Source organism: Hypanus sabinus, chromosome 30 (assembly GCF_030144855.1).
Source record: "Hypanus sabinus isolate sHypSab1 chromosome 30, sHypSab1.hap1, whole genome shotgun sequence".
Taxonomy (NCBI): domain Eukaryota; kingdom Metazoa; phylum Chordata; class Chondrichthyes; order Myliobatiformes; family Dasyatidae; genus Hypanus; species Hypanus sabinus.
In genome coordinates this window covers 12642143-12666161 of record NC_082735.1, presented here as the reverse complement: position 1 = coordinate 12666161, position 24019 = coordinate 12642143, and the positions used below count along the sequence as shown (strand labels likewise).

At 41.3% G+C, this 24019-nt stretch overlaps 1 protein-coding gene across 12 annotated transcripts in view; it reads right to left on the bottom strand.

Moving 5' to 3' along the window:
• LOC132383416 (ephrin type-A receptor 7-like) overlaps positions 1-24019 on the bottom strand; it is a 693221-nt gene that overhangs the window by 565744 nt on the left and 103458 nt on the right. For all 12 annotated transcript variants that reach the window (XR_009508677.1, XR_009508678.1, XM_059954340.1 and 9 more), the window contains exon 3: positions 14719-15388. Coding sequence is in view for 10 of the 12 variants with exons in the window: in XM_059954340.1 (XP_059810323.1) it covers positions 14719-15388 (670 nt within the window). In the remaining 2 variants the exon portion in view is untranslated. The remainder of the gene's footprint in view (positions 1-14718; positions 15389-24019) is intronic.

The following is a 24019-nucleotide window of genomic DNA, read 5'->3' as shown; positions in this document are numbered from 1 at the left end:
TGCTCAAGGCCTATATTGTATTGACGCAGTGCAGTATATGGAAGAGACATTCCAACTGACATCATCATCTTTCCAATGGAATGGTTAGAGAAAGAAGGAACGTACATGCCTTGCCTTGGTCCAAGGCTGCCAAAGATATTGATACTTGATGTTTCATTGACATAGTGGACTGAAAGGACTGTTTCTGTGCTTCAAGTCCCTATGAACCCATACTTAGCTTCTTGTAAACTCATTAAGCCACCACATGTATAAATCTATAATCTCTTACTACATCAGTCAAGTTTAGAGAATGTGCTGTCAAAAGTATTCCATGTTATCCAAAGAACTAGCACACTAATCAGGAATGATGAACATAGAACATTACAGCACAGTACAGGTCCTTTGGCCCATGATGTTGTACTGACCATTTAACCTACTCTAAAATTAATATAATCCTTCCCTGCTATATAATATTTCTTTTTATTAGAAACATGTTCCCATTATGGGTTAGTATAAAATTTGATTAAAAAATGTTAAGAATCTGAAGTGGAGTGGTACCATGTGTGCCTTAACTCTGAGATATCGGCTGAGTTTTGACCTTCCGTTAAAGGCTGAGTGAAGTGAGTGGCGGGGGGTGGTGGGGTGGGGGTCAGTTTCCTGATCTCACTAGTCGCTCCACTTTTCAGCTTCTGCAGTCTCCTTGCATCCTCACCAGGAAGTTATTAACGATGTTAGAATTCTCCAATTTCAGAGAAACTGCTCTTTTTCTCTCTCCTCCTGAGATATCCTGTTCCTCTTAGATTAGATTAGATTCAACTTTATTGGCATTGTGCTGAGTACAGATACAAAGCCACTGAAATGCAGTTAGCATCTAACCAGAAATGCAAAGAATAGTGTTATTTACAAAACAACTGTGAATAAAAAGTAAGTGCTACAGCACTTAAAGTACTGAGACAGTACAATACGGGTGCAATACTGCTTAGCGCTGTGATGTGAGGTTCAGCAGGGTCACAGCCTCAGGGAAGAAGCTCTTCCTGTGCCTGCTGGTGCGGGAGCAGAGGCTCCTGTAGCGGCTACCAGAAGGGAGGAGAGTAAAAAGTCCATGGTTAGGGTGAGATGCAGCCTTGATAATGCTTTTCGCCCTGCCCGGGCAGCGTTTATGGTAGATGTTCTCAACGGTGGGCAATTGGGTGCCGATAATCTGCTGGGCAGTTTTCACCGCATGCTGGAGTGCTTTGCTGTCTGATATGGGACAATTGCCACACCAAACTGAGATGCAGTTGGTGAGTATGCTCTCAGTGGCATAGTGGTAAAGGTCCATCAGTATCCTGGGACAGAGGTGAGCTTTCTTGATGCTCCTCAGGAAATAAAGGCGCTGTTGCACCTTTTTGATCAGGATGGAGGAGTTCAGGGACCAGGTGAAATGTGGACACCAAGGAATCTGAAGCTTGATACACGCTCCACTACAGCGCCGTTGATGTAGATGGGGACGTGAGTGTGGCTCCTAGCATGCCTGAAGTCCACAATGATCTCCTTGGTCTTCTGAGTGTTAAGGGCCAGGTTGTTGTCGGCACACCACACGGACAGGTGCTGGACCTCATCCCTGTAGGCTGTCTCGTCATCCCCTCTGATCAGGCCAATCACCGTGGTGTCGTCTGCGAACTTGATTATGGAGTTAGAACCATGTACAGGAACACAGTCATAGGTGAAAAGGGAGTATAGAAGAGGGATCAGCGCACAGCCTTGAGGCACACCGGTGCTCAGGGTGAGAGTGGAGGAGGCGAGGTTGTCTAACTTAACAGATTGGGGTCTGTTGGCCACCATTATCTGTTTTATCCACATCTCTATCCACTCCAACTGCCTTTCACCCACAGACTCTTTCCCTGCTGTTCCCATCTGCCTTCTGCACCTCCCAAATTTGGTTCCATGCTCCACCTTTCTTTCCCATCAGATCCCATCTCCTGCAGCTCTCTGTTGCCTTTACCTATCAGCTCCTAGCCACTGTAACTAATTCTACTCTTCTGTCCTCCCTGTACTGTCCTCTACATCATCTGTCAGCTCTTGTTCTATCCCTTACCCTCACCTCTTTAATACCACTATCTCCCCTCTATCTATCAGTTCAGATGAGGAGTCCCCCGCCAAAATGCTGAATGTCTATTTCCCTCCTGACCCGCTGTGCTCCTCCAGCATTTTGTGTGTTCTTCCAGATTCCAGCATCTGCATTCCCTTGAAATTCTGTTGATTCTGTATTGATTAGGCTTGGCCAGAGGTCGGCAACCTGCGGCTCCGGAGCCACATGCGGCTCTTTCATCTCTGTGATGCGGCTCCCCATGGTTTGTTAGCTTTTGAAATGTAATTCAAAATTTGAAGATTATGATGATCTTGTACAATCTGAAAACTTTGTGGAGACACCATTTCCTGGCACATCCGAACCGGCTCACAATTAGCCACTGTTCTGGCTAAGGGAGATAGCCTACGGGGGTTTGTGAGGACGTGTCTTTTGGAGCATCCGCGCCCACGGGGATGGGTTGAGGGAGGCTTTAAATCAAGGCCGTTTAGTGCGGATAAAGTTACCTTTGACTGCAGTCTTTATTTTAGCGCTGCGTGTAGCACACCGCTACAACGTGTTTTTTTATCGCTAGTAATATACATCACAACTGCCAATGCCTGACACCCGCCAGTGCGCGATTTCTTTTAATTCTTCGATCCAAGGTAGGCTAACTATGGAGTAACCTTCAACCCAACATCTTTTTTTCGGAGTTCAAAATGTTTTTGTTGCATGCAGGAATGTAATTTTGTTTTCTCTGCAGGAGTTCATCAATTTCATAAATGCAACACATTATAGTTTGTTTATACATAGCATAAAGGCAAAAAAAAACCTGTTGTATGCAGTGTTATTTCATTTTGTGGCTCCCAGTGTTTTCTTTTCTGTGGGAAATGGGTCCATATTGGCTCTTTCAGTGGTAAACGTTGCCGACCCCTGGGCTTGGCGATTCATATTAAAAATCAATAAGGCTTTTATGGGAAACTTAAGAAACTGGGAGATAAACTTCCTGTTTTTTCTGATGCAGTCCTACGAGGCAAGTCAGGAAAATGTATAAAGTGCTTTGGTTTACACTAATGAGAGTTCCAGAAACAGTTATAAAATGTTTCCTGGGATTAACATGTTCATGTATTGACAAATTGTACAACTAGACCATCAGCTGTGAATGGAGTGATAGTGGGTATTGAAGAAACGGCTGAGCAGCAGGAAGGTTTGACAGTATTGGGAAAACAGATCACATCAGGCAAAGTCTTCAACACTGAACCCATAGGGTTCTTCATTCAAAAGAAATTGTGAAAAAATGCGGACACTAGAAGCATTATTTTTTTGCCAAGAAACAGAATGCAACACCTCACATCATACAAAACAACCTTTTTGGACAAAGCAAGAGACTTTCTTGTGCTCAGACAACAAACACCCAATTTCAATTTAGAAACTTTTGATTAAAATCCTGTTTGAGACCCAAGGGCAAAAACACAGACTGATGTTACACTGGAGGATGAAGTAAGTATTACAGTGTGGTCAAAAATTTATCAAGGCTCTTTATGCCACCTTAGCTGGGCAAATAAAAATTGAACAGCACTATTTTGAACAAGTACAGAGAAGTGCTTTCTGGTGTCCAGGCAAATAATTACCTCATGAAGAGCATCACAAAAACAGATAATCTGGCCATTATTGCAATGTATTTGTAGGTGTTTGCCATGTACAAATTGTCAGTGTTGTAATACAGTCAATGAATTGAAATTATTTCATTGACTGAAGTGTTTCAGGTGACCCTTGAGGTCGAGAAAGGCACTATAAATGTAAATCTATCTTTATGATTGATTGCCTCTCAACGTCCCCCGATATGGAGGTCTCCTTGTGTCCTTCATTATTTGTGAACAAATTATGTCAGCAAACAGCAGCTCTGGCTTGTTCTTTCAAATTGCACAAGACCTAAACAAGACAGTCTGTGTATTATCGGACTATAAATTGTATTACTGTTAGCTTCAGATCCGTGGGTGTCTGCAAAGATAGTTTAGATAATAGTATGGTTTTCCAATATCTGGTAGCAACATTCATTTTGAAGAATGCTGCGAAAAGTTAGAGAGTATAATAAGAATGCCAGCCAATTAAATGTACCCCTCTCCAAATGAATGGATTGGAGTGTTCCTTCATCATTTCAAAACACTTACAATTTAATATCCTGACCAGGTTTCTACTTAAGTAATTTATAATCATTCAGAATTTAGAAACAAAATCCAAAAGTAGCATAAAGATTGAGCTCATTCATTGCTCAAAGTTATTCAAAATCTCTTATTCATTAATCAGTTTAAACTAATACACCAGACTGAGAGTTTAAAGCACAGAACAGAGCAGCAGATGGCCTATGAAGGGCAGCAGATACAGTAACTGGTAAAGACAGTCCATCAGAGGCTGGGGCTAAAATACTATCATGTGATCATGCAGAGAATTTACAAGCTAAGTGAAACAATCTGAGTACGTCAACATATATGTGTAAAGGACACAGAACATATGAAATAAAAGGGGGAGACCCCTCAGATGACTCAATAGAATCCTAGCTGATCCTACATCTCAAGTGCACTTTCCTGCCTGACCTCCATACCCCTGATTGGCTTCGTGTCCAAACTGGAGCATTCACAACCCTCTGAGTGAGAAGATTACAATAATTTATAAACCTCTGCATGAAGGAGCTCCTTCTCACCTCAGCCCTAAATAACCAAGCAGTTTTCATAAGACAATGCGCTTGTAACTCCAGATTCCTCGAACAAAGTGAAACACAATAGGTACCTACACACTGTAAAGCACCCTTACAGAACTGCTTGGGGAATTTATATTTTTAAAACAACAGAAAACGCCAAGTAATGCATTTTCTCCTCAATTGTGAATTCATAGTTGTTCGAATGACATTTTCTTAAAAAATAGATCTGGCTTTATTGTTAGTGGAGTCAAAGTCGAGTTTAATATGTAGAGTTAAAAGGTCACCTGCGGCTGCAACACTGGCACTTGGCATTACAGACACAACATTCACAAGATAAATATAAATTAGACAGTGATTACACAAAATTATGCAAAACAGAGCACAGTTAGAACCAATGACGCCAAAGTACATTGAAGCGCAAAGTGGTCATAGTTTTGCTGTACTGAGGTAGCGATTAGGGTTTTGCAGATCAGTTTGAGAGTTGAATCGTTGAAGGGAAGTCACCGTTGTCAAAACTGCTGGTTTTTGGACCTCAGGATTGTAATTAGGGACATTTATTTTGTCAAGAACTCTATTTAGGAGATGTGAGTAAAGAACAGGCTAGGCTATGCCTTTCATTTTTTAGGTTTTGGGCATCGTTAATATTTCTTGTCCATTCCTAGTTGTCCTTTTAGAAGTTGACAGGGAGCTGCCTTCTTGAACAGCGCAGTCCTTCGAGTGAAGATATTCCAACATACCTGCTGGGGAGGTAGCTCCAGGATTGGGATTCAGTAACAGTCAATGGCTTACAATATATTATAAGTCAGGATAGTAAGTAGCTTATGGTGAGATACTGTATATGGTGATGCTCACAACGTGTTCACTGTCCAAGATCATCTTTGAGGTAGAGTTCAGGGGTTTGGGAGGTATTTTGGGGGTAGCTTACCAGAGTAACTACGCTGCATTCTGTAACCAGCCATGATGCTTCAGCGGAGGAGGGAAAGGATAGGGTGGCTAAGTGCACATCAAAGGGATCGCTTTGACCTAAATGATGCCAAGGCTTCATAAGTGTTCCTGGAATTGAACTCATTAAGGCAAGTTGAAAGTATTCTATCGTACTCCTGACCCATGTCTTACGGGTAGGAAAAGACCTCAGGGTTAGGAGTTATTTCACTTTTTAGCAGGATATCCAGCCTCTGAACTGCTTTTGCAGTCACAGTATTTATGTGGTTGGTCTATGTGAGTGTTTGCTCAGAGATGGTGACAATAAGGACTCAGAGGCTGTCAGGGAGAGGTAATCTGTGTAGTTCAGATTGACAGTACAAATTTGAGGAACTGAGCAGATTTCAATGAATGCAATCATCTTTCTTATGTGGTACTTTTTGCTTTGTATTATCAAAACTGGATAATTGCAACAAAGGCTCCAGCAATTTAGCACGCTGCAAAATGCACAATCTGCCTGAACCACTTGACATGAGGAAGAAAGGCTTCACAATTTCCTTAATGCCTTCTAGCAAAGACTGACAATGTATTGCAAATGGTTTGTACATATTGTGCTTTCAGCCGGGGAACAGAGGTCTAGCTGAGAGCTCCTAATGCTTGTGAATGTCTTTTAAATTTCAATGACTAACAAAAATACAGACAAATGCTGACAAAATGGATGGGGGAATGGTTCCAAATATCCGAGCCTTCAGCAGTAGTAAAATCTTTCCAACTCTCCCCATTTCTCACTCTGGGAGTGGTGTGGGGAATGAACTAAATGAAAATAAGGAGATTCCCTTGACTGAAATTGAAAGAGTCAAGGCTTATTATCCTCAGAAACTATAGCAATTTTATGGGAATGAATGGACACTCTGCGCCCATATCATATTTTAAAATACAATGTGTTTTAATCAAAATCAAGTCAAAGTAAACTTATTAGCAAAGGACCCATATGTCACCACATATTACCTTGAGATTCATTTTCTTGCAGGCTTTTACAGGAAAATACCGGTAGATAATACAATAGAATATAATGAGATCTATGTATAACTAAAGACTGATAAAAAAAACAACATGCAGACGAAGAAAAAATTTACAAATTAAATAATAGTACTGAGAACATGATTTATAGAGTCCTTGAAAGTGAGACTATAGGTTGTGGCATCAGTTTGGAGTTGTGGTGAGTGAAGTTATCCCTGCTGGTTTAGGAGCCTGATGGTTCTAGGATGATAACTGTTAGAACATAGAATTGTACAATACATTACAGGCCCTTTGACCCACAATGTTGTGCTGACCCTCAAACCCTGCCTCCCATATAAACCCCCCCCCCCCACCAATTCCTCCATATACCTGTCTAGTAGTCTCTTAAACTTCACTAGTGTATCTGCCTCCACCAGTGTCTTCGGCAGTGTACTCCACGCACCAACCACTCTCTGAGTGCAAAACCTTCTTCTAATATCCCCCTTGAACTTCCCACCCCTTACCTTAAAGCCATGTCCTCTTGTATTGAGCAATGGTACCCTGGGGAAGAGGTGCTGGCTGTCCACTCTGTCTACTCCTCTTAATATCTTGTATCATGTCTCCTCTCACCTCCTTCTCTCCAAAGAGTAAAGCCCTAGCTCCCTTAATCTCTGATCATATTGCATACTCTCTAAACCAGGCAGCATCCTGGTAAATCTCCTCTGTACCCTTCCCAATGCTTCCACATCTTTCTTATAGTGAAGCGACCAGAACCGGACACAGTACTCCAAGTTCAAAAAAATGTTGATTGTCCTCTTTTCTCACATGAGTTTCTTGTACAAAGACAATATGCGCATTCAGTCTTTGGAATATTTAAAAAATCTTTTTCTGTTTAATCGGATGGTTTAAGCCATTAGTATTCCAAGAGACAAAATTAATGGTCTGAGCCATATTTCTAAAATCAACCCTTTGGTATATAAAGAGTTAACCAAAGTATGAACTCATGCACCTGGAAGAGGAACAAAAATAAGGGGAGGACCCAGAAATGATGACACGGCGGACATTTTAGTAGTTTGAAATCAGCCCAAATGAAAAAAACTAGAAAAACTAATAAAAAGAGCAATAGAATTAGAAAGGAACCCCCCCCCCCCACCCACCACCCACGGAAAAGAGACCCTCCTGGGGAGTCCAGGTGAAAAAGGTGTGAGACTAAATGTCTCCAGAAGGCGACTCCAGATATATAAAGGAGAAAAAAAAGATCCACCCAAAATCCTAAAAAGTAATTAACTCTATACTAAAACAGACTTCTTAATATAATTGCCAGTAAGAAAAAACAAAAAGAATATAAACACTGGTAGCTTATAAATCGGGTTAAAACCCGAACAAATAAAAGATAGGATGTGATAAGAAAGGCATTATAGGAAGAAGACGACAAAAAAAAGGCGAAATTAAAAAAAATGCAAGAAATATTTTAGAAAAGAAACCGCCATCTTAGTTACACAAAAAATGAAAAAGATATATATCAAAACGTTAAAAAAATTGCCTTCAAAGGATTAATAATAATGAACAAAAATAAAATACAATGGTTAAAGTAAGTAAGTAAATGTAGGAGGGGACTATGTCGAAAAATAAATGTGCTACATTTTCTAAAATTGACTCCTTCTACCTCGGGCCATGAACGTATCAATCACCCCTCATATGATAAACCAGTCTGAATCTGAATCAACCTCATCCTTCCTCTATAGAAGCATTAGTGGTGTCAAAATTTGCCTTGTCACTCACTTTGGAGTCCACAGTACTGCAAGAGAAATAAGTCCCCTTAGAGTGAATACCAAAGTCTGCCTCCAGTGAACCAATGGGAAAACTGAATAGTGTATGGAATTATGGAATACTCAGCTCCTCAAGGGGCTTTCATAAAGATAGGCACCCACAACACCTTGGAATGTGCTGACTAGAGATAACATTTAAATATTAGGATACAGTCATCAGAGTAACATTCTTCCTAGGGTCTGAAGATCATGGGTTCAATCATTAGTACGCAGGTGACTTGGTACTCCAGACCAAAAGTTCAGTGTCGTGCAGAAAATGTACTGTCTGAGGAACCAACCTCTTAATTGGAGGAACCAACTTCTATTCATTGGAGGATGCAAAAATCCTGTGACTTTATTTCCAAGGACAGGAAAGCTGTGACCAGTGTCATGTTCAACGTTTACAAGAGAAAGTCTGCAGACACTGGAAATCCAAGCAACACACACAACATGCTGGAGTAACTTAACAGGCCAGGCAGCATCTATAGAGAAGAGTATAGTCGACGTTTTGGGCTGAGACCCTTCAGCAGGACTGGAGAAGGAAAGATCAACATTGGCCAAAACCTATAGTGGCCTTTTGTTTATTTCGATTGCATCCTGCTTTACACTTACTAGAAGTCAAAGCTGCGTAATTGATCTGAAAGCACTGAGATATCCATGACTGCAAGAGACACAGTATTAATTCTAGTTTGTTCTTTCATCTCTGCAGTTACAATAGTCTGCCCTGGAAGCACCAAATCATCATACAAAAGAATTACACGTTATCATGAATACACACAAGATGGAGATTAAGTGTTCTGCATGGCCAAAAATAGCATCAAAGCAGAATGACATCCAATTCATAAAGAGTTCGAAATTACAGTTTGTGAAAACTGCAAATGTATATATTCCCATGGGTACAGAATAGTAGGCTGGGAGTTTGGATTTTTAATTTGCTTTCCTTGAATTCACCAGGATCATGCACAGTAGGATTTTTAACCTGAATGTCTGTGACCTTGAGAAGTGTACAGTCAGAGATGTACCCACTGAGTATCAAACGCCAGTCTGCAGCATTTATCCATCCCAAAGATTGTACAGACCAGACAAGCTACTATGGTAGAGAAGTGGGGTGCCAGTTAATTAAAGTGATAAATTCTCACCGATATTCAGTTGTAAAACTTGCATCACGCAGTGCCTTTTCACAGGATTAGGATACCCAAGTTCCTCACTTATAAATTAGGGAAGGAAACTGAGTTGTGAAGGCAGCCTTACTCAGAGCAAATGAGATGAATGTGCTGTCTATCTGGGTTTGGTAACCTGAGTGAAAAAAAGAATGATACGTAGAACACCCAGTAAAGCTCTGACTCTTCCTCAATGCTGTATAGAGAATCTTGATGTGTATTTAATATTTCTGTAATATTTGAATAATATTGTAAATGTATTGTTTGATTAAGCATTCTGTGTTTACATAATTCATTACAGTTATATGTATGGTACATGAAGGTATGTGTTATTATGTTATCGACAGAAGCGTGTTCCATTAAGAGCATTAGTATGATGCAGAGATGAGCTCTGTTTCTTGGAGGACACAATTACCAGATTAAATTCAAGAGGACAGCTAATCATGAAAATATTGATGCATTGTCCCATTTATCTTTGGAAAGGGATGTTCTGGAGAAAGTTAGAAAAAAAGACCCTTCTCTTGATGTATTCGCCCTAAAACAAATCAAAATTCTCCCTCTTACTGCAGAGGTGACCCAAAGGGAAACCAGAAAAGATATCACACTGTCTCAGGTCTACACGGCCATCTAAAAGAGCTGGAATGTGCAACAGAAACTCCAATTCCCCCATTTTCGCAGCACTCGGATGAACTTGCCTTCGACAGGGTTTGGCTCATGTGGGGATTGAGAGCTGTTGTACCATCGAAACTGAGAGCTAAAGTGTTGGAGGAGCTACATGCTGGTCATCTAGGAGTGGTCTGAATGAAAACATTGGCTTGAAATTTGTCTGATTGATTGGGATAGATCTGCAGCTCGAGCAGCTTGCCATGCACTGTATGAGATACCAGCAAGTCCAGAAGATGCCAAGCGCAGTGCCTCTCCAACCCTGAGACTGGCCTTCACTGCCCTGGCAGAGGACTCACGGAGATTTTGCTGGACCATTCATGGGCACAAATTTCTCGGTAGTGGTGGATGCAGCTAAAGTGGCCAGAAGTGTTCCCAATAGCCTCCACTACAGCCTTGCACACTGTTGAAGGGTTGAGAAAACTTTCTTTAAGAAGTAGTTTTCCAGAACAATTAGTTAGTGACAATGAACCACAGTTTGTTGCAGAACAGTTTCAGTCATTCCTGAAAATGCATGGAAATTATATCAGCCCTGTACCATTCAGCTACGAATGGCTTGTTGGAAATGTTTGTCCAGAATCCAAACAACAACTGCGAGCAACACCAGCGGAACACACGACACCAACACTGAGTCAGAATCTCGCCAACTTTTTCCTTGCATATTGTATACCCTCCATAACCAACAGCTCACCAGCTATGCTGTTCCTGTGTTGCCCCTAGCAGGCAAGTGGATCTGCTCAAGCCCAATCTCAGAAGGAGTCTTCCAGACAAACAGCTGACTGACATTGAGGGCTCCTCAGGCTTCTCTGTTTCACTCCTGACAGTCCTTGCGAGGGACTAAGAGATGTTCAAAATCGGGTACTAGAAAGATTAAAGTCAGAACTGAACCACTCTGCCACACAGTGGAGATTGTGTTTGGTGTCATTTGGAGATGACAGAGGAATCAGGTGAGGGGAGTAGTGTCAATTGTTAGAGAAGAAAGATATTCAGAGGTGACAGAACCAACCTCCTGCAGTCTGACAGTCAGTTCCTACAACTAGTATGGAGGAAGCTCCACAACCTAAGACTGCTTTCAGTCACAAGTCTCACCTGCCAAGCGGAGTGACCCCATCCCCCTCCTTGCCAGCAAAGACATTACTATATAATATATAATTATATATATTACATACACACACACACACATACACAAATACACATATGTGTGTGTGCGTGTATGAGCAATTCATTACATATTTGAGTTGAGATACATTCTATATTGAATTGGAATTTATAGCTAAGAAGGGAGGAATGTTGTGTACTTGATTTTACAATAATATTTGAGTAATCTTGTAAACATATTGTTCGAATGGCATTCCTCATTTGCTTACATAATTCATTATGGTCATATGTAGTAAGTATGTAAATAACGGGTGTCATTATGCCTCCACGTCATATACGCACACCTCACTGAAGTAAAATGAATTATGTACACGAGCATTGCCCTCCTCCTGTGTCTTTCTTTTAACTTGTTTCTGGAGTTACAAAAGATATCATCTCTGAGCGAACAAAGGCTGTGCACATAAATTCTGGCTTGGAACACAAGAACGAAACTGGTGAGAAACAAGATTTTCTACATATCCATCACATCTTCAAAGAACATGTGATGAGCCCAGAGGTTATGACACCCAAGTTGCCTGCAGAGCATTAATCTGATGAATTTCCCAGTGTCTATTCCATGATTCCTAGCCAAACTGCTTTTGACCACTTCGTTCAAGCATTTGTCAATAAAAGTCCTTGGTTAATAGAGTCACAGGGACATAAACCCAGAAGCGGGTCCTTTGGCCCAGCTCATCCATGACATGAAGGTGCCTTCTTGAGCTGGTCTGGTTTGCCTGCACTTGGTCAATATCCCTCTAAAGCTTTCCTATCCACGTGCCTGTCCAAATGTCTTTTAAATGTTGTAATCGCACTCACCTCTATCATCACATGTTCTCCGTATCCCCACTATCCCCTGGGAAATAAAACAGACTTTCAAGTTCCTTTATGTACAATGTCCTGTGTATGTTACTCAGAATGGCCTCTTTGGTTTGTTACGAGTAGGAACGCTTCTTTGTCGGATAAGTGTTTCTCTCACCATTGTTTCACTTTAGAATGGCTGATATGGTAATTGTATTCATTTGTTAATCAATGGGGAATGTTATTGTGTCTTGTGATGCTGGGAATTTGGGGGAGGGGTTTTTTTCGCGGGTTTTTTTGGTGGAAGGGAGAGGCCAAGGAAGACGCTGAGGAAGGTGGACGTGTGCTGGACTGCTCGTAAGACCACCGGGGTGGTCCCAGGTGCGACAGCCGGATGGGACGATTGGTTCGTTGATTGAGCTCCAACGAGTGCACTAAACAGACTGAACTTTGATAAGTTGGCGCCTTTTGTTTTTTTCCTTGTATATATATATATTGTATTGCCTACTACTTTTTTTAATTTTAGTAAACTCTTTAAAGTGTATTTCATAACGGTATTTGTTGTGGGTTTGATACTGTTGGCGGGCGCGAGGCATTAACTCGATTCTCACAGCACCTGCGTGTACGGGAGGTGGGTTGGAGAGTGGCTGGATCCCCTTTTTCCCCTAGACATATACCAGCCTGTTGGGTAAGGGTTACATTTACATCACTCACCTCGAAGCATAAATCTATGCCCTCCAGATTTAGCCTCCCCTTCCTCGGAGAAAAGACTGCTACCATCCATATTATCTTTGCCCCTTGTAATTTTCTATATAAGTTCACCCCATCAGCTTCCTTTGCTTCAGGGGAAAAGGAATCCCAGCCTATCCAGTCTCTCCTTAAAATAGCTAAATAAGATGTTAAGAGATTCTTTTTCAGCATTTTCCACAGAGGTAACATCAAAAAGCGTTTACTGTTCATTCATTTACAGTTTCTGCTTTTTTTTCCCAGAATTTGATTTTGTGCGTATTGGTTCCTAGTGGTGAATAATGAATATATGTTTATGTATTTCCATTGATTCAATAGACTGGGGATATAAATATCATAGTTTGTATTCTTTGAATTCACCTGGAAGGACTCTGGAGCAACAAAAGAAAGAAAAAATTACGACAATGCTGTTTTCTCCAACACTCCCCAGTGTGTAATTAATGATGAAATTGGGACGAGTTAGCTGTAACATCTTTTTTGGATATGCTGTTTACTGTTAGAGAAGCAGACAAAGACAAATTTATCTCCCATACGGAGTGGAGAGCTATAATGATACCTCATTGACTGAAGGCCATATCCGACCACTGAGGGTAAAAAGAACACATTGATTTGCCTACCTTACTGTTTGTACAGTACAGTGTTTGTACAGTGAGGTGCCTTATCCATTCCCTAATCCTTGGGCAAATAGCAACAGGAAACAGTTTCTGACAAAGGATTGGGAACCAATTCATTAACCGCTTACCTTTCCACAGATGTTTTCAGACTTGCTCTACGTTCACAGCATTCTCTGCTTTTATCTCGCATTTCAGGCATCTGCGGATTTTTTGTTTTTCTTCTATGGGAGAATACTGAAACTGACCTCACTGAGTAGCGACCAGCCTGCAATATATTGTACTTTAACAGGTCTGCAGAGACCCACAGAGACAGAATAATGAAATTCGTGAGAGAATCTGGCCCTCCACATTCACAACATTATCAATCCATAGGCCTCTGCAGCTTTGATGTAAATGAGAATCCATACAGGGATTGAGTTGATGGTGCATATCCTCCAGTATTCCATAGTGATCCAACAGGAATACTTGGAATGACCCAAAGAAGAAGCTCACAACTTCCCGCAAAACTATTTCCAATCTCCGACCCATGCTACACAGTGAAAATGGCAACACGTGCTGAATCCCACGGAAGCAATTGCCACTTTCTCAACCAGTGGAAAGTTAAACCTTCTCTCACATGCACCTGTAGCTAGAAAGCAGGATTCCGAACTGCATCACAAGCCACAGTACAATTCTGTCAGTCTTGGCTAACTTATCACGTAACCTCTAAAGCCAGCATACTTTGACGTTTTCAACATAAGTGGCCAACAGAATGACACTCTGCTGGTCTCAAATACATCAGCCACTCTAGCTGCAGTACGAGTTGTGTACAAGGTGATGACCAGCAGGTTTTATGCTCCAAATTTGTTACATTTCTGCTGTCAAGGACGACAAAATAACCATTTCTACATCAGCATTTCTTCTGTGTTCCTCACCACTCAAGCAGGATTGTGTGTTCATAAGACAATGTCCCACAAGAGAAGACTTAGGCAGTTGGAAATGCACAATAAACACAGCTTTACCTGTATTTGAATCCAGCATTAAAACAGATCAGGCAGCATTACCACAAATCCTAGTTGGACAGGTTTAATTGCTGAATTTCTACTTTATTAATTTGAAGCTTGCATGCTCTGGGATGGTCACCATGACAGACACCAACTGATCTTACCTTCACACCTGCCAGCTTTCTCCTGATACCCAGCACTGCAAGTACATTTCCCAATCGGTACCAGCCAGTCGCCTTCTGCACTGCAGTGCATCCTTGGAGGGTTATCCATTTCCGCTTCAGAGTCATTGATACATGATCCTCGCACTTCAACCAGGGTCGAAAAGGCAGCTTCTGCCACGGTGTCTGGGAAGACGGCCAAACTTTGCACTGTGGAGAGACAGGTTTTGTAATAGACTCTTACTGAAACAAGGGCCACACAAGCTCCCACATCCTGGAACCCGAGATGAAATCCTTTCCTAACAAGGTGCTCAATCTCTCGAACCTCGGTATTAAGTTTCATTTTGCGTTCACCGAGGTCTCCTTGTGTGAAGCTCTCATCTGCGGCTATGGTGTCAATTTTCACGTACTTGGTCTCCATAATGTTTCTGCCAATGTCCTTGTCTGACTCAATATAGTAGAGGTTGAAGGTCTCTTTGCATGTCCCAACCACGCCTGGGATGCTGTTGCAGTCTCTCAAAGTGAACTTCAGTTCAATGAAGATTCTCTGTCCATTCCGCCGTGTAATCCATCCCGTCTGAAGCCAGTTGTTTTGATTGGAAGACATGACGTTACAGACTTGATAAGTGCGAATTGGTTTATAGTTTTCGTCTACGCCACTGATCTCTTCCCACTGAAGAGAGAAGACAAACAATAAATTCTCATAAAACAAGAAAATCAGCAGTTTGCAGACACAAGAGGCTGCGGATCAAAGTTTAAAGTTCAAAGTCAATTTATTATCAAAGTATGCTTATCTCATCATATACTACTTGAGATTCATTAGGAAGTAAATACAATAGAATCAATAAAAAACTATACACAAAGAAAGGCTGACAAACAACCGGATGCTGGAATCTGCAGCAGGAACCGAGCTGCTGAAGGAACTCAGCTGGTTGAGGAGCAGGTATGGAAAGACATGGACAGTTGACACTACCAATCAGCATCCTTCGTCCGGATGGAAGAGGTGGGGGGGGGGGGGGAGATGGCCAGTACAAAGAGGTAAGGGGGAAGAGGTGGAACAGATGGATAGATGATTGGCAGAAGGTAAAGATGGGAATAAAAGAGGCCTTGTCTGGTTGACTGCTGGTGACTAATGGTGTTCCAAAAGAATCAGTGTTGGGTCCACTACTTTTCATGTTATATGGAGTCATAGAGTTTTAGAAAACTGCAGCACAGAATCAAGCCTGTTGGCCCATCTAGTCTGTGCTAAACCATTAATTTGCCTAGTGCCATCAACCTGCATCCTGACCATAGCCCTCCATATCCCTCCCATCCATGTACCATTCAAATTTCTCTTGAAATTGAACCCTCATCCACCACATTACACACTCTCACCACCCTCTGAGTGAAGAAGTTCCCTCTCATGTTCCTCTTATACATTTCGCCTTTCACCTTTAAACCATGACCTCTACATGTAGTCTCACTCGACCTCAGTGGAAAAGGTCTGCTTGCACTTACCCTATCCATACCACTAATAATTTTGTAACCCTCCATCAAATTTCCCCTCAATCTTCTACGTTTGTGGGAATAAAGCCCTTACCTGTTCAATCTTTATTTATAATTCAGGTTCTCAAGTCCTGCCATATCCTTGTAAATTTCATCTAAAATTGTTCAATTTTATTTACATCTTTCATGTAGGTAAGTCACCAAAGCAGTACAAAATACTCCAAATTAGGACTCACCAACATCTCATATGATTTCAACAATACGTCCCAAATCCTGTATTCATTGCCTTGCTTTATGAAGGCCAATGTGCCAAAGGATTTCTTTACACCCCTATCTTCCTGTGACACCACTTTCAAGGAATTATGGATCTGTATTCCTAGATCCCTCTGCTCTACTGCGCTCTTTAGTGTCCTATCATTCACCATGTAAGCCCTATTGTAGCCCTATGTTCCAAAGTGCAACATCTCACAATTGTCTGCCTTCAATTCAATCTGTCATTTCCCAGCTGGTCCAAATCCCACAGCAAGCTTTGGTCATCTTTCTTGTACAAATCCCATTCTTAGTGTTATCTACAAATTTACTGGTCGTTTTCCACATTATAATCCAGACTGTTGATATAGATGACAAACAACAATGGCCCTGCGACACAACGCTAGTCACAGGCGTCGAGCCAGAGAGACAAACACCTACCACCGCTCTCTGGCTTCTCCTGCACTGCCAAAGTCTAATCCAATTTACTACCTTATCTTGAATGCCAAGCAGTTGAAACCTCTCAAGCAACCTACCATGTGAGACCTTAGAAAAGGCCTTGTTAAAGTCCATGTAGACCACATCCACTGCCTTACCTTCATCAACTTTCCTGATAACTTCCTCAAAAACTCTTTAAGATTGGTTAGGTACAGCCTACCCATGCACAAAGCCACATCGACTATCCCTAATCAAACTCTGTCTCTCCAATAACATATATCCTGTCCATTAGAATACCTTCTAATAATTTTCCCACTACTGATGTCAGTCTTATCAGCCTATAGTTTGCTGATTTATTCTTACAGTCTTTCTTAAACAATGGAACAACATTATCTATCCTCTAATCCTCCAGCATCTCAGTCATAGTGAAGGGTGTTTTGAATATCTTTGCTTGGGTTCCTGTTATTTCCGCACTAATCTCACACAGGGTCTAAGGGAATATCTTGTGAGACTCTGGTGATTTATCCACCCTAACTTGCCTCAGAACTGCAAACACCTCCTTCTCTGAATCTGTATTGTGTCCATGACCTCCCTGCTGCTTTGCCTCACTTTTATAGACTCTATGTCTGTTGTAATGTGAGTATTATTAAAAGTAAGTTAATACTAGTCAGGGAGCTGTTGGTAGCAAGAGGCGGGATCCGGGGCTGGCGGGGTCTTCACTTCCACTCTTTTTACTCCCAGTATGCATTGTATATAGTTCCTCCACCAATGCCACACGAGGTACCTGGAAGCCTCTGTATTGTAAATATCATTTGCCGTCCCAAATAAAGATGCTCTTTTGGCCATCAAGTTGTCGAGCGGTCTTTTTGTAAAGTAGAAATGTCCATCTCCCGAGTAAATATAGATGCAAAAATCCATTTAAGATTGCCCCCATCTCTTTTGGCTCAACACATAATTTACCATTTTGAACTTCCAGAAGACCAGTTCTGTCCTCTGGTATTCATTTTATGTTAATGTACCTGTAAAAAACTCTTAAGGATTCTCTTTCACCTTGTCTGCTAGTGCAACCTGATGCCTTGTTTTATCCCTCCTGATTTCCTTCTATGTTTTCTTGCATTTCTTATACTCATCAAGTGCCTCATTTGTTCCCACCTGCCATGCACCTCCTTCTTTTTCTTAACCAGGGCCTCGTATCTCTCAAAACCAATATTCCCCAAACCTGTCATTCTCGCCTTTTATTCTAATAGAAACATATAAACTCCATACCCTCAAAATTCACTTTTAAAGGCCTCACACCTTTGCCAGAAAGCAACTTCTCCCAATTCTCACATGCCAGATCATTGCTAATACCATCAAAACTGGCCTTCCTCCAATCGAGAATCTCAAACCAAGGACCAGACCTATCCTTTTCCATAATTACTTTGAAACTAATGGCATTATGATCACTAGATGTAAAGTGTTGTCCTACACAAACTTCTGTCACCTGCCCAGTCTCATTTCCTAATAAGAGATCTAGTATCACATTCTCTCTCATTAGAACTTCTAAGTACTGATTAAGGAAACTCCCCTGGGCACAGTTGACAAGTCATTCAGCCTTTTTACGATATGGGAGTCCCAGTCAATATGTGGAATGTTAAAATCACCTACTATCACAACCTTATGTTTCTTACTACAGTCTGTGATCTCAAGAAATTTGCTGCTTTAAATCCCAGAGACTGTTGGGTGATCTATAATATAATTCCATTATATATAAAATATAATCTATATTATAACATCTATAATATAATCCCATTAACAATTTTCTAATTTCTCAGTTCTACCCATACAGCCTCATTAAATGGGCTCTCCTGGCTGTCCTGTCTGACTACTGGCGTGAAATTTTCCCTGGCTAGTAATGCCACCCCTCCCCTTCTAATCCCTGCCATTCGATCACATCTAAAACAAAGGAACCTTGGAACATTGAGCTGCCTGTCCTGCCCCTCCTGCAACCAGGTCTCACGAATGCCCACGATGTCATAATTCCATGTACTGATCGATGCCCTAAGCTCATCTGATTTTCCTCCAATCCTCCTTGCATTGAAAGATATGTATCTTTGAACATTAGTCCTACCACGCTTAACCTTTTGAATCCTGACTTTGTATGTAGCCTTAACAACATCTTTCTCCACAATCTGTCTGATGCTGTGGTTCTCATCTTCCTGCAACTCTAGTTTAAACACTCCTGTGCCGTACTAGCAAACCTTTCTGCCAGGATATAAGTCCTCCTCCAGCTCAGGTGCAAACCGAAAGGATATGTTAGCAATCTAGATGACAGAATTAATGATTTTTTGGTCAAATTTACAGTAGATACAAAAATAGATGGAGGGGCGGGTAGTGTTGAGGAAGCAGGGAGTCTGCAGGAGGATTTGGACAAGCTGGGAGAGTGGGCAAAGAAATGGCTGATGGAATGCATCTTAGGGAAATATATGATGAACTTCAACAGAAGGAATAAAGATGTAAGCTATTTTCTAAACGGGGAGCAAATTCAGAAGTTGGAGTGCAAGGAGACTTAGGAGTCCCAGTGCAGGATTCTCTATAGGTTAGCTTGCAGGCTGAGTTGATGGCAAGGCAAGGAAGGCAAATACAGCATCGGCCTCCATTTTGAGGGGACTAGAGTATAAAAGCAATTCTGTAATGCTGAGGATTTATAAGGCATTGGTCAGACCACATATGGAGTATTGTGAGCAGTTTTGGGCCCCTTATCTAAGAAGGGATGTGCTGGCATTGTAGAGGGTCCAGTCAGGGCTAAGGAGAATGTTCCTGGGAATGAAATTGTTAATGTATGAGGAGCATTTGATGGCTTTAGGCCAATATTCACTGGAATTTAGAAAATGAGAGGGTATCTCATTGAAACTTACCAAATATTGAAACAACCTAGATAGAGTGGGCATGGAACAGATGCTTCCTACATTGGAGGAGTCTAGGACCAGAGAACATGGAGACATCTCTTTAGAGCAGAGCTGAGGAGGAATTGCTTTAGCTAAATCCGTGGAGCTCAACGCCACAGATGTTATGGAGGCCGCCACTGGATATATTGAAAGCAGAGGTCGATAACTTCTTGATTAGCAAGAAATTATAGGTTATGGGGAGTAGGCAGCAGAATGGAGTTGAGAGGGAATAATAAGTCAGCAAAATGTAGAACATATTTGATGGGCTGAATGGCTTGTTTCTGCTCGTATGTCTTAAAGTCTAAGAGCTAACGAGTGATAATGGATTCAGGTGAGCATGATGTCAAGTGGAGCAAACAAGTGAAGATAGTGACAGAGGCTTGAAGATGATAGGTGTGGGTGGTAAAGAGCTGCAGATGATGCAGTCTGCTGAGAAAGATAGTTGACCATTGGAACCAAATGATGAAGGTATGGTGGGCATCTGCGAATGGTGGGGAGGCTCAGTCAGAGGATTGTGTGGGTGATGGGTAGATGGAGCAGATGTTTGCAGAAAAAAGAAACTGGGAAATTTAGAAGGGAGGGAGTGGTGTCAGGAGGAAGGGTGTATATGAGAGGACCTGGGCAAATCAGAAGGAAGGAAAGAGGGATGGAGGCAGAGCAGGTTAATTTAAATTGGAGAATTAATTCGGTCATAGACTACCCAGGCAGTACAGAGGTGTTGTTCTTCTAGCTTGCACTCGGCCTCACACTGGAAGTAGAGGATGCCAAAGACAGGCAGGTCAGTGTAGGAATGGGAAGGGAAATTACATTGATTAGCAAGCTGAAGATGCAGATGGTCATTGCAGACAGATTGCATGTGCTCAGCAAGTGGTCACCCAATCATCTGCAATTCCCCTGCCTCTTTTGTCACACTTAAAGCTTTTAATAGAACATCATTGTCAAGCATTTGTGTTTTAGCTAACAAAAAAAAACCATTAAAAAATGTCTGTAAAATCATCATGTTTAATGATAAATCTGTGCGGAACTTTGCACAGAAACAGAAGATATCTGAAAAACACAGCAAGTCAGTCAGCATCTGCAGGAAGGAAATGTAATTTTCAGGTCAAAGGCATGATGAAAAAACAGAATTAACCTAAAATGTTAACTCTGTTTCTCTCTCCATAGATGTTGTCTGGCTGGCTGCATGTTTCCTGCATTTTCTATTTTTATTTCAGATCTCCTGCATCTCCGGTTCTTATTTTTAGGCCTTCAGTCCCATTGATTTTCTTTTATTAATGTAGCATATGGCATTCAAAATGTTTCTTTAGACTGATGACTGACCTCACTGTTCTGTCAGATGAACTGCTCTGCTGTTTAACAGAAGTAAAATCAAATCAAGGAGAGAAGGTATGGTTGCCATTAAAACGCAAGGCAAAAGAGTACATGACCACATGAACAAAAATGAAAGTTTTATCAAAATAATAATAAATATAAAGCCCAAATTCATTTTAACTTGAAATTCAATGTAATAGTGCTTTATAGAGACCAAAAGTTAACGCATCTGTTTTGGTTTAAGTAACCAAAAATATCTAAATTTGTGAACACTAATATAAAACAATAAAATGTAATTCAATAATAAGAACTGAAAGAATCAAGCCCTAGATATTGCTGTCATATTCTTGTGTCCACATTGAGACACATATCCAGGATTTCAGGAACGATCCAATGTAGACATTTTCGATGAAAAGCTTTGTTAGTATTGTGGGGTACGTTTTACTTTGACCAGGGAGGGTAAAACGATTAGACAAACTGTTAATATTACAGCCAGCCTTTGAAGAGGTGACACACACACACAAAATACACTGGAGGAACTCAGCAGGCCGGGCAACGTGAATGGGCCAAGACCCATCTTCAGGAGTGAGAAGGAAGGGGGAAGATTCCAAAATAAAAAGGTGTGGGAGAGGGGAAGGAGGCTAGCTGGAAGGTGGTATGTGAACTCAGGTGGGTGGGAAAGGTAAGGGCTGGAGAAGCGGAGAGTGGATCATAGGAGGAAGGGGAAGAGGAGGGGATCTGGAGCAAGTAGTAGGCAGGTGAGAAGAAGTAAGAAGTCAGTGTGGGGAATAGAGGAAGTGGGGGAGAGGTAGAACTTGTTTACCAGAAGAAAAGTTTGATATTCATGCCATCAGGTTGGAGGGTACCCAGATGGAATACAGTATAAGGTTGTTACTCGTCCACCATGGTACATTAGGTGGCCACAGACCGACATGTTGGAACGGGAATGGGAGTCAGAAATAAATTACTGGCCACCGGGAAGTTCCACTTGTGGCATACAGTGCGGACTTTCTCTACGAGGTTGCCTCCTGACTTACAACGGGTCACCCCAGCGTGGAGGAGATCGCACCTGGAAAGCCAAACACAATAGACAGCCCCAGCAAGTTCGCAGGTGAAGTCTTGCCTCACCTGGAAAGATTGTTTGGGGTCTGAATAGAGGCGAGGGAGGAGGTGTGTGGGCAGGTGTAGCATTTAGGCCAATTGCAGGGATTAAGCGCTGGAGGGGAGGTTAGCGGGCAGGGATGAATGGATGACAGAATCACATGGGGAGCAATTCCTGCTGTAAGTAGAGGAGGGAGGTAAAGAATTAAATAGATGATGTGGGAAAGGACTTCACTCAGAGCATAAACCAGTTGTTAAGCTCAAACACAATTGACAGTGTTGTTTTGCAAGGTCAATTAGAGTTATGGAATGGGGAAAATTGATGAAGCTACATTTATACAGTAGAATGGGCATAATTTAACTGAAAGGGATAAATTGGGGTCAAGAACCATTCACCTCCCCTCTCCCCCCAATATCATGTGTCTAATCTCATCTCTGTATATACAGTACTACAGAATTCCTTCAATAAACATTCCACGAGATAGAGTGTACTGTATTCAAATTCCTTTTTCCACAGTTCCTAGAATGTTAGTTAATTTTTTTGCTTTCATTTTTTTCCAGGCAAAATTTTCTTATTTGGTACTCAAATAGCAATACTATGCAATTTTTACATATCGTAATTTGGGCAGAGTATTGCATTAGAGTCTGAGTCCCATAAGAAGCATTATTAGGATTGAGTGGAGGGAGCATGACATTGTACCTACACATTTTGTGCTTCAGTATGGAAAAAGTGTGATTACAATCAAATGAAATAAAGTTTTACTGGCTGTAAATGCTTTTCCCTATAATCAGCCTGTGAAGCCTCAATCACAGGAAAATCAAAATCATCAACTACTATCATGACCATGAACTCTAAAATTCTCTTCTGCTAATGACTCACTTCCATAAGTCCCCTTTGTTAATTCCTCACCCATTATTTCACTACTTATTTAGCGGCAATTTCTTTCACCAAGTTGCTTGAGAACTAAATCACAAAAACAGAACATTGCAATATAATGATAGTTGCAAAAGTTTTGTGGTATTTTGCTCCACTGAAGCCCTTCTACTCTCCCTCCGTGAAATTAGCTTTTTCTTCCATTTCAAATTTACAACTTCAAAGTGGCTTTAACTATGACAATAATGTATTCAATGAACTTTCTTACGTTGTATTCACTTTTCAAGATTAAGTCTGATGATACACTGAAATAGAAATAAATTATTCGATGCGCTATAATGGACTATGTTATTCAACTATGATCCAACTATATTGCCATCAGTTAAGGAAGTCGAACTGCTGGTGAAATTAGGCTCTGATTTCATCAAATTTTAACTGTTCTTTGGTCACTAAATTTGGTGAAATAGAAAGCGTCTAAACTAAGGGCAGTATGAATATTCTATCTGTTAATTCTTGTCCATTTAGGGAGTGTAAACACGTTAATGTTGTAAGCTTTGGGATGCAGACTTGGAGTCTGCACAACACCGGTCTACTCTGCATTTGCAAAAGCACCACTGGAGCTCCAGTTTTTCAATTACCTGAAAATATAGGAAAAATGCTACTTCAGCCTGTGGAGTTTCTGCCAGCTCAAAGCAGTGCTTTACTCCAGTGATTCTCAATGGAACCTATTCTCCACATATTCCTATCAAACCCCACTTCCCCAACCACACCCCTCCCACCCCGTCAGATTCAATCACTCCCTGGCACACTCAGAGTTAATTTACAGCAGCCAATTAACCCGCCAATAATAAACACAAAGTACACTGCAGATGCTGTGGTCAAATCAACACGTACAAAAGCTGGATGAACTCAGCAGGGC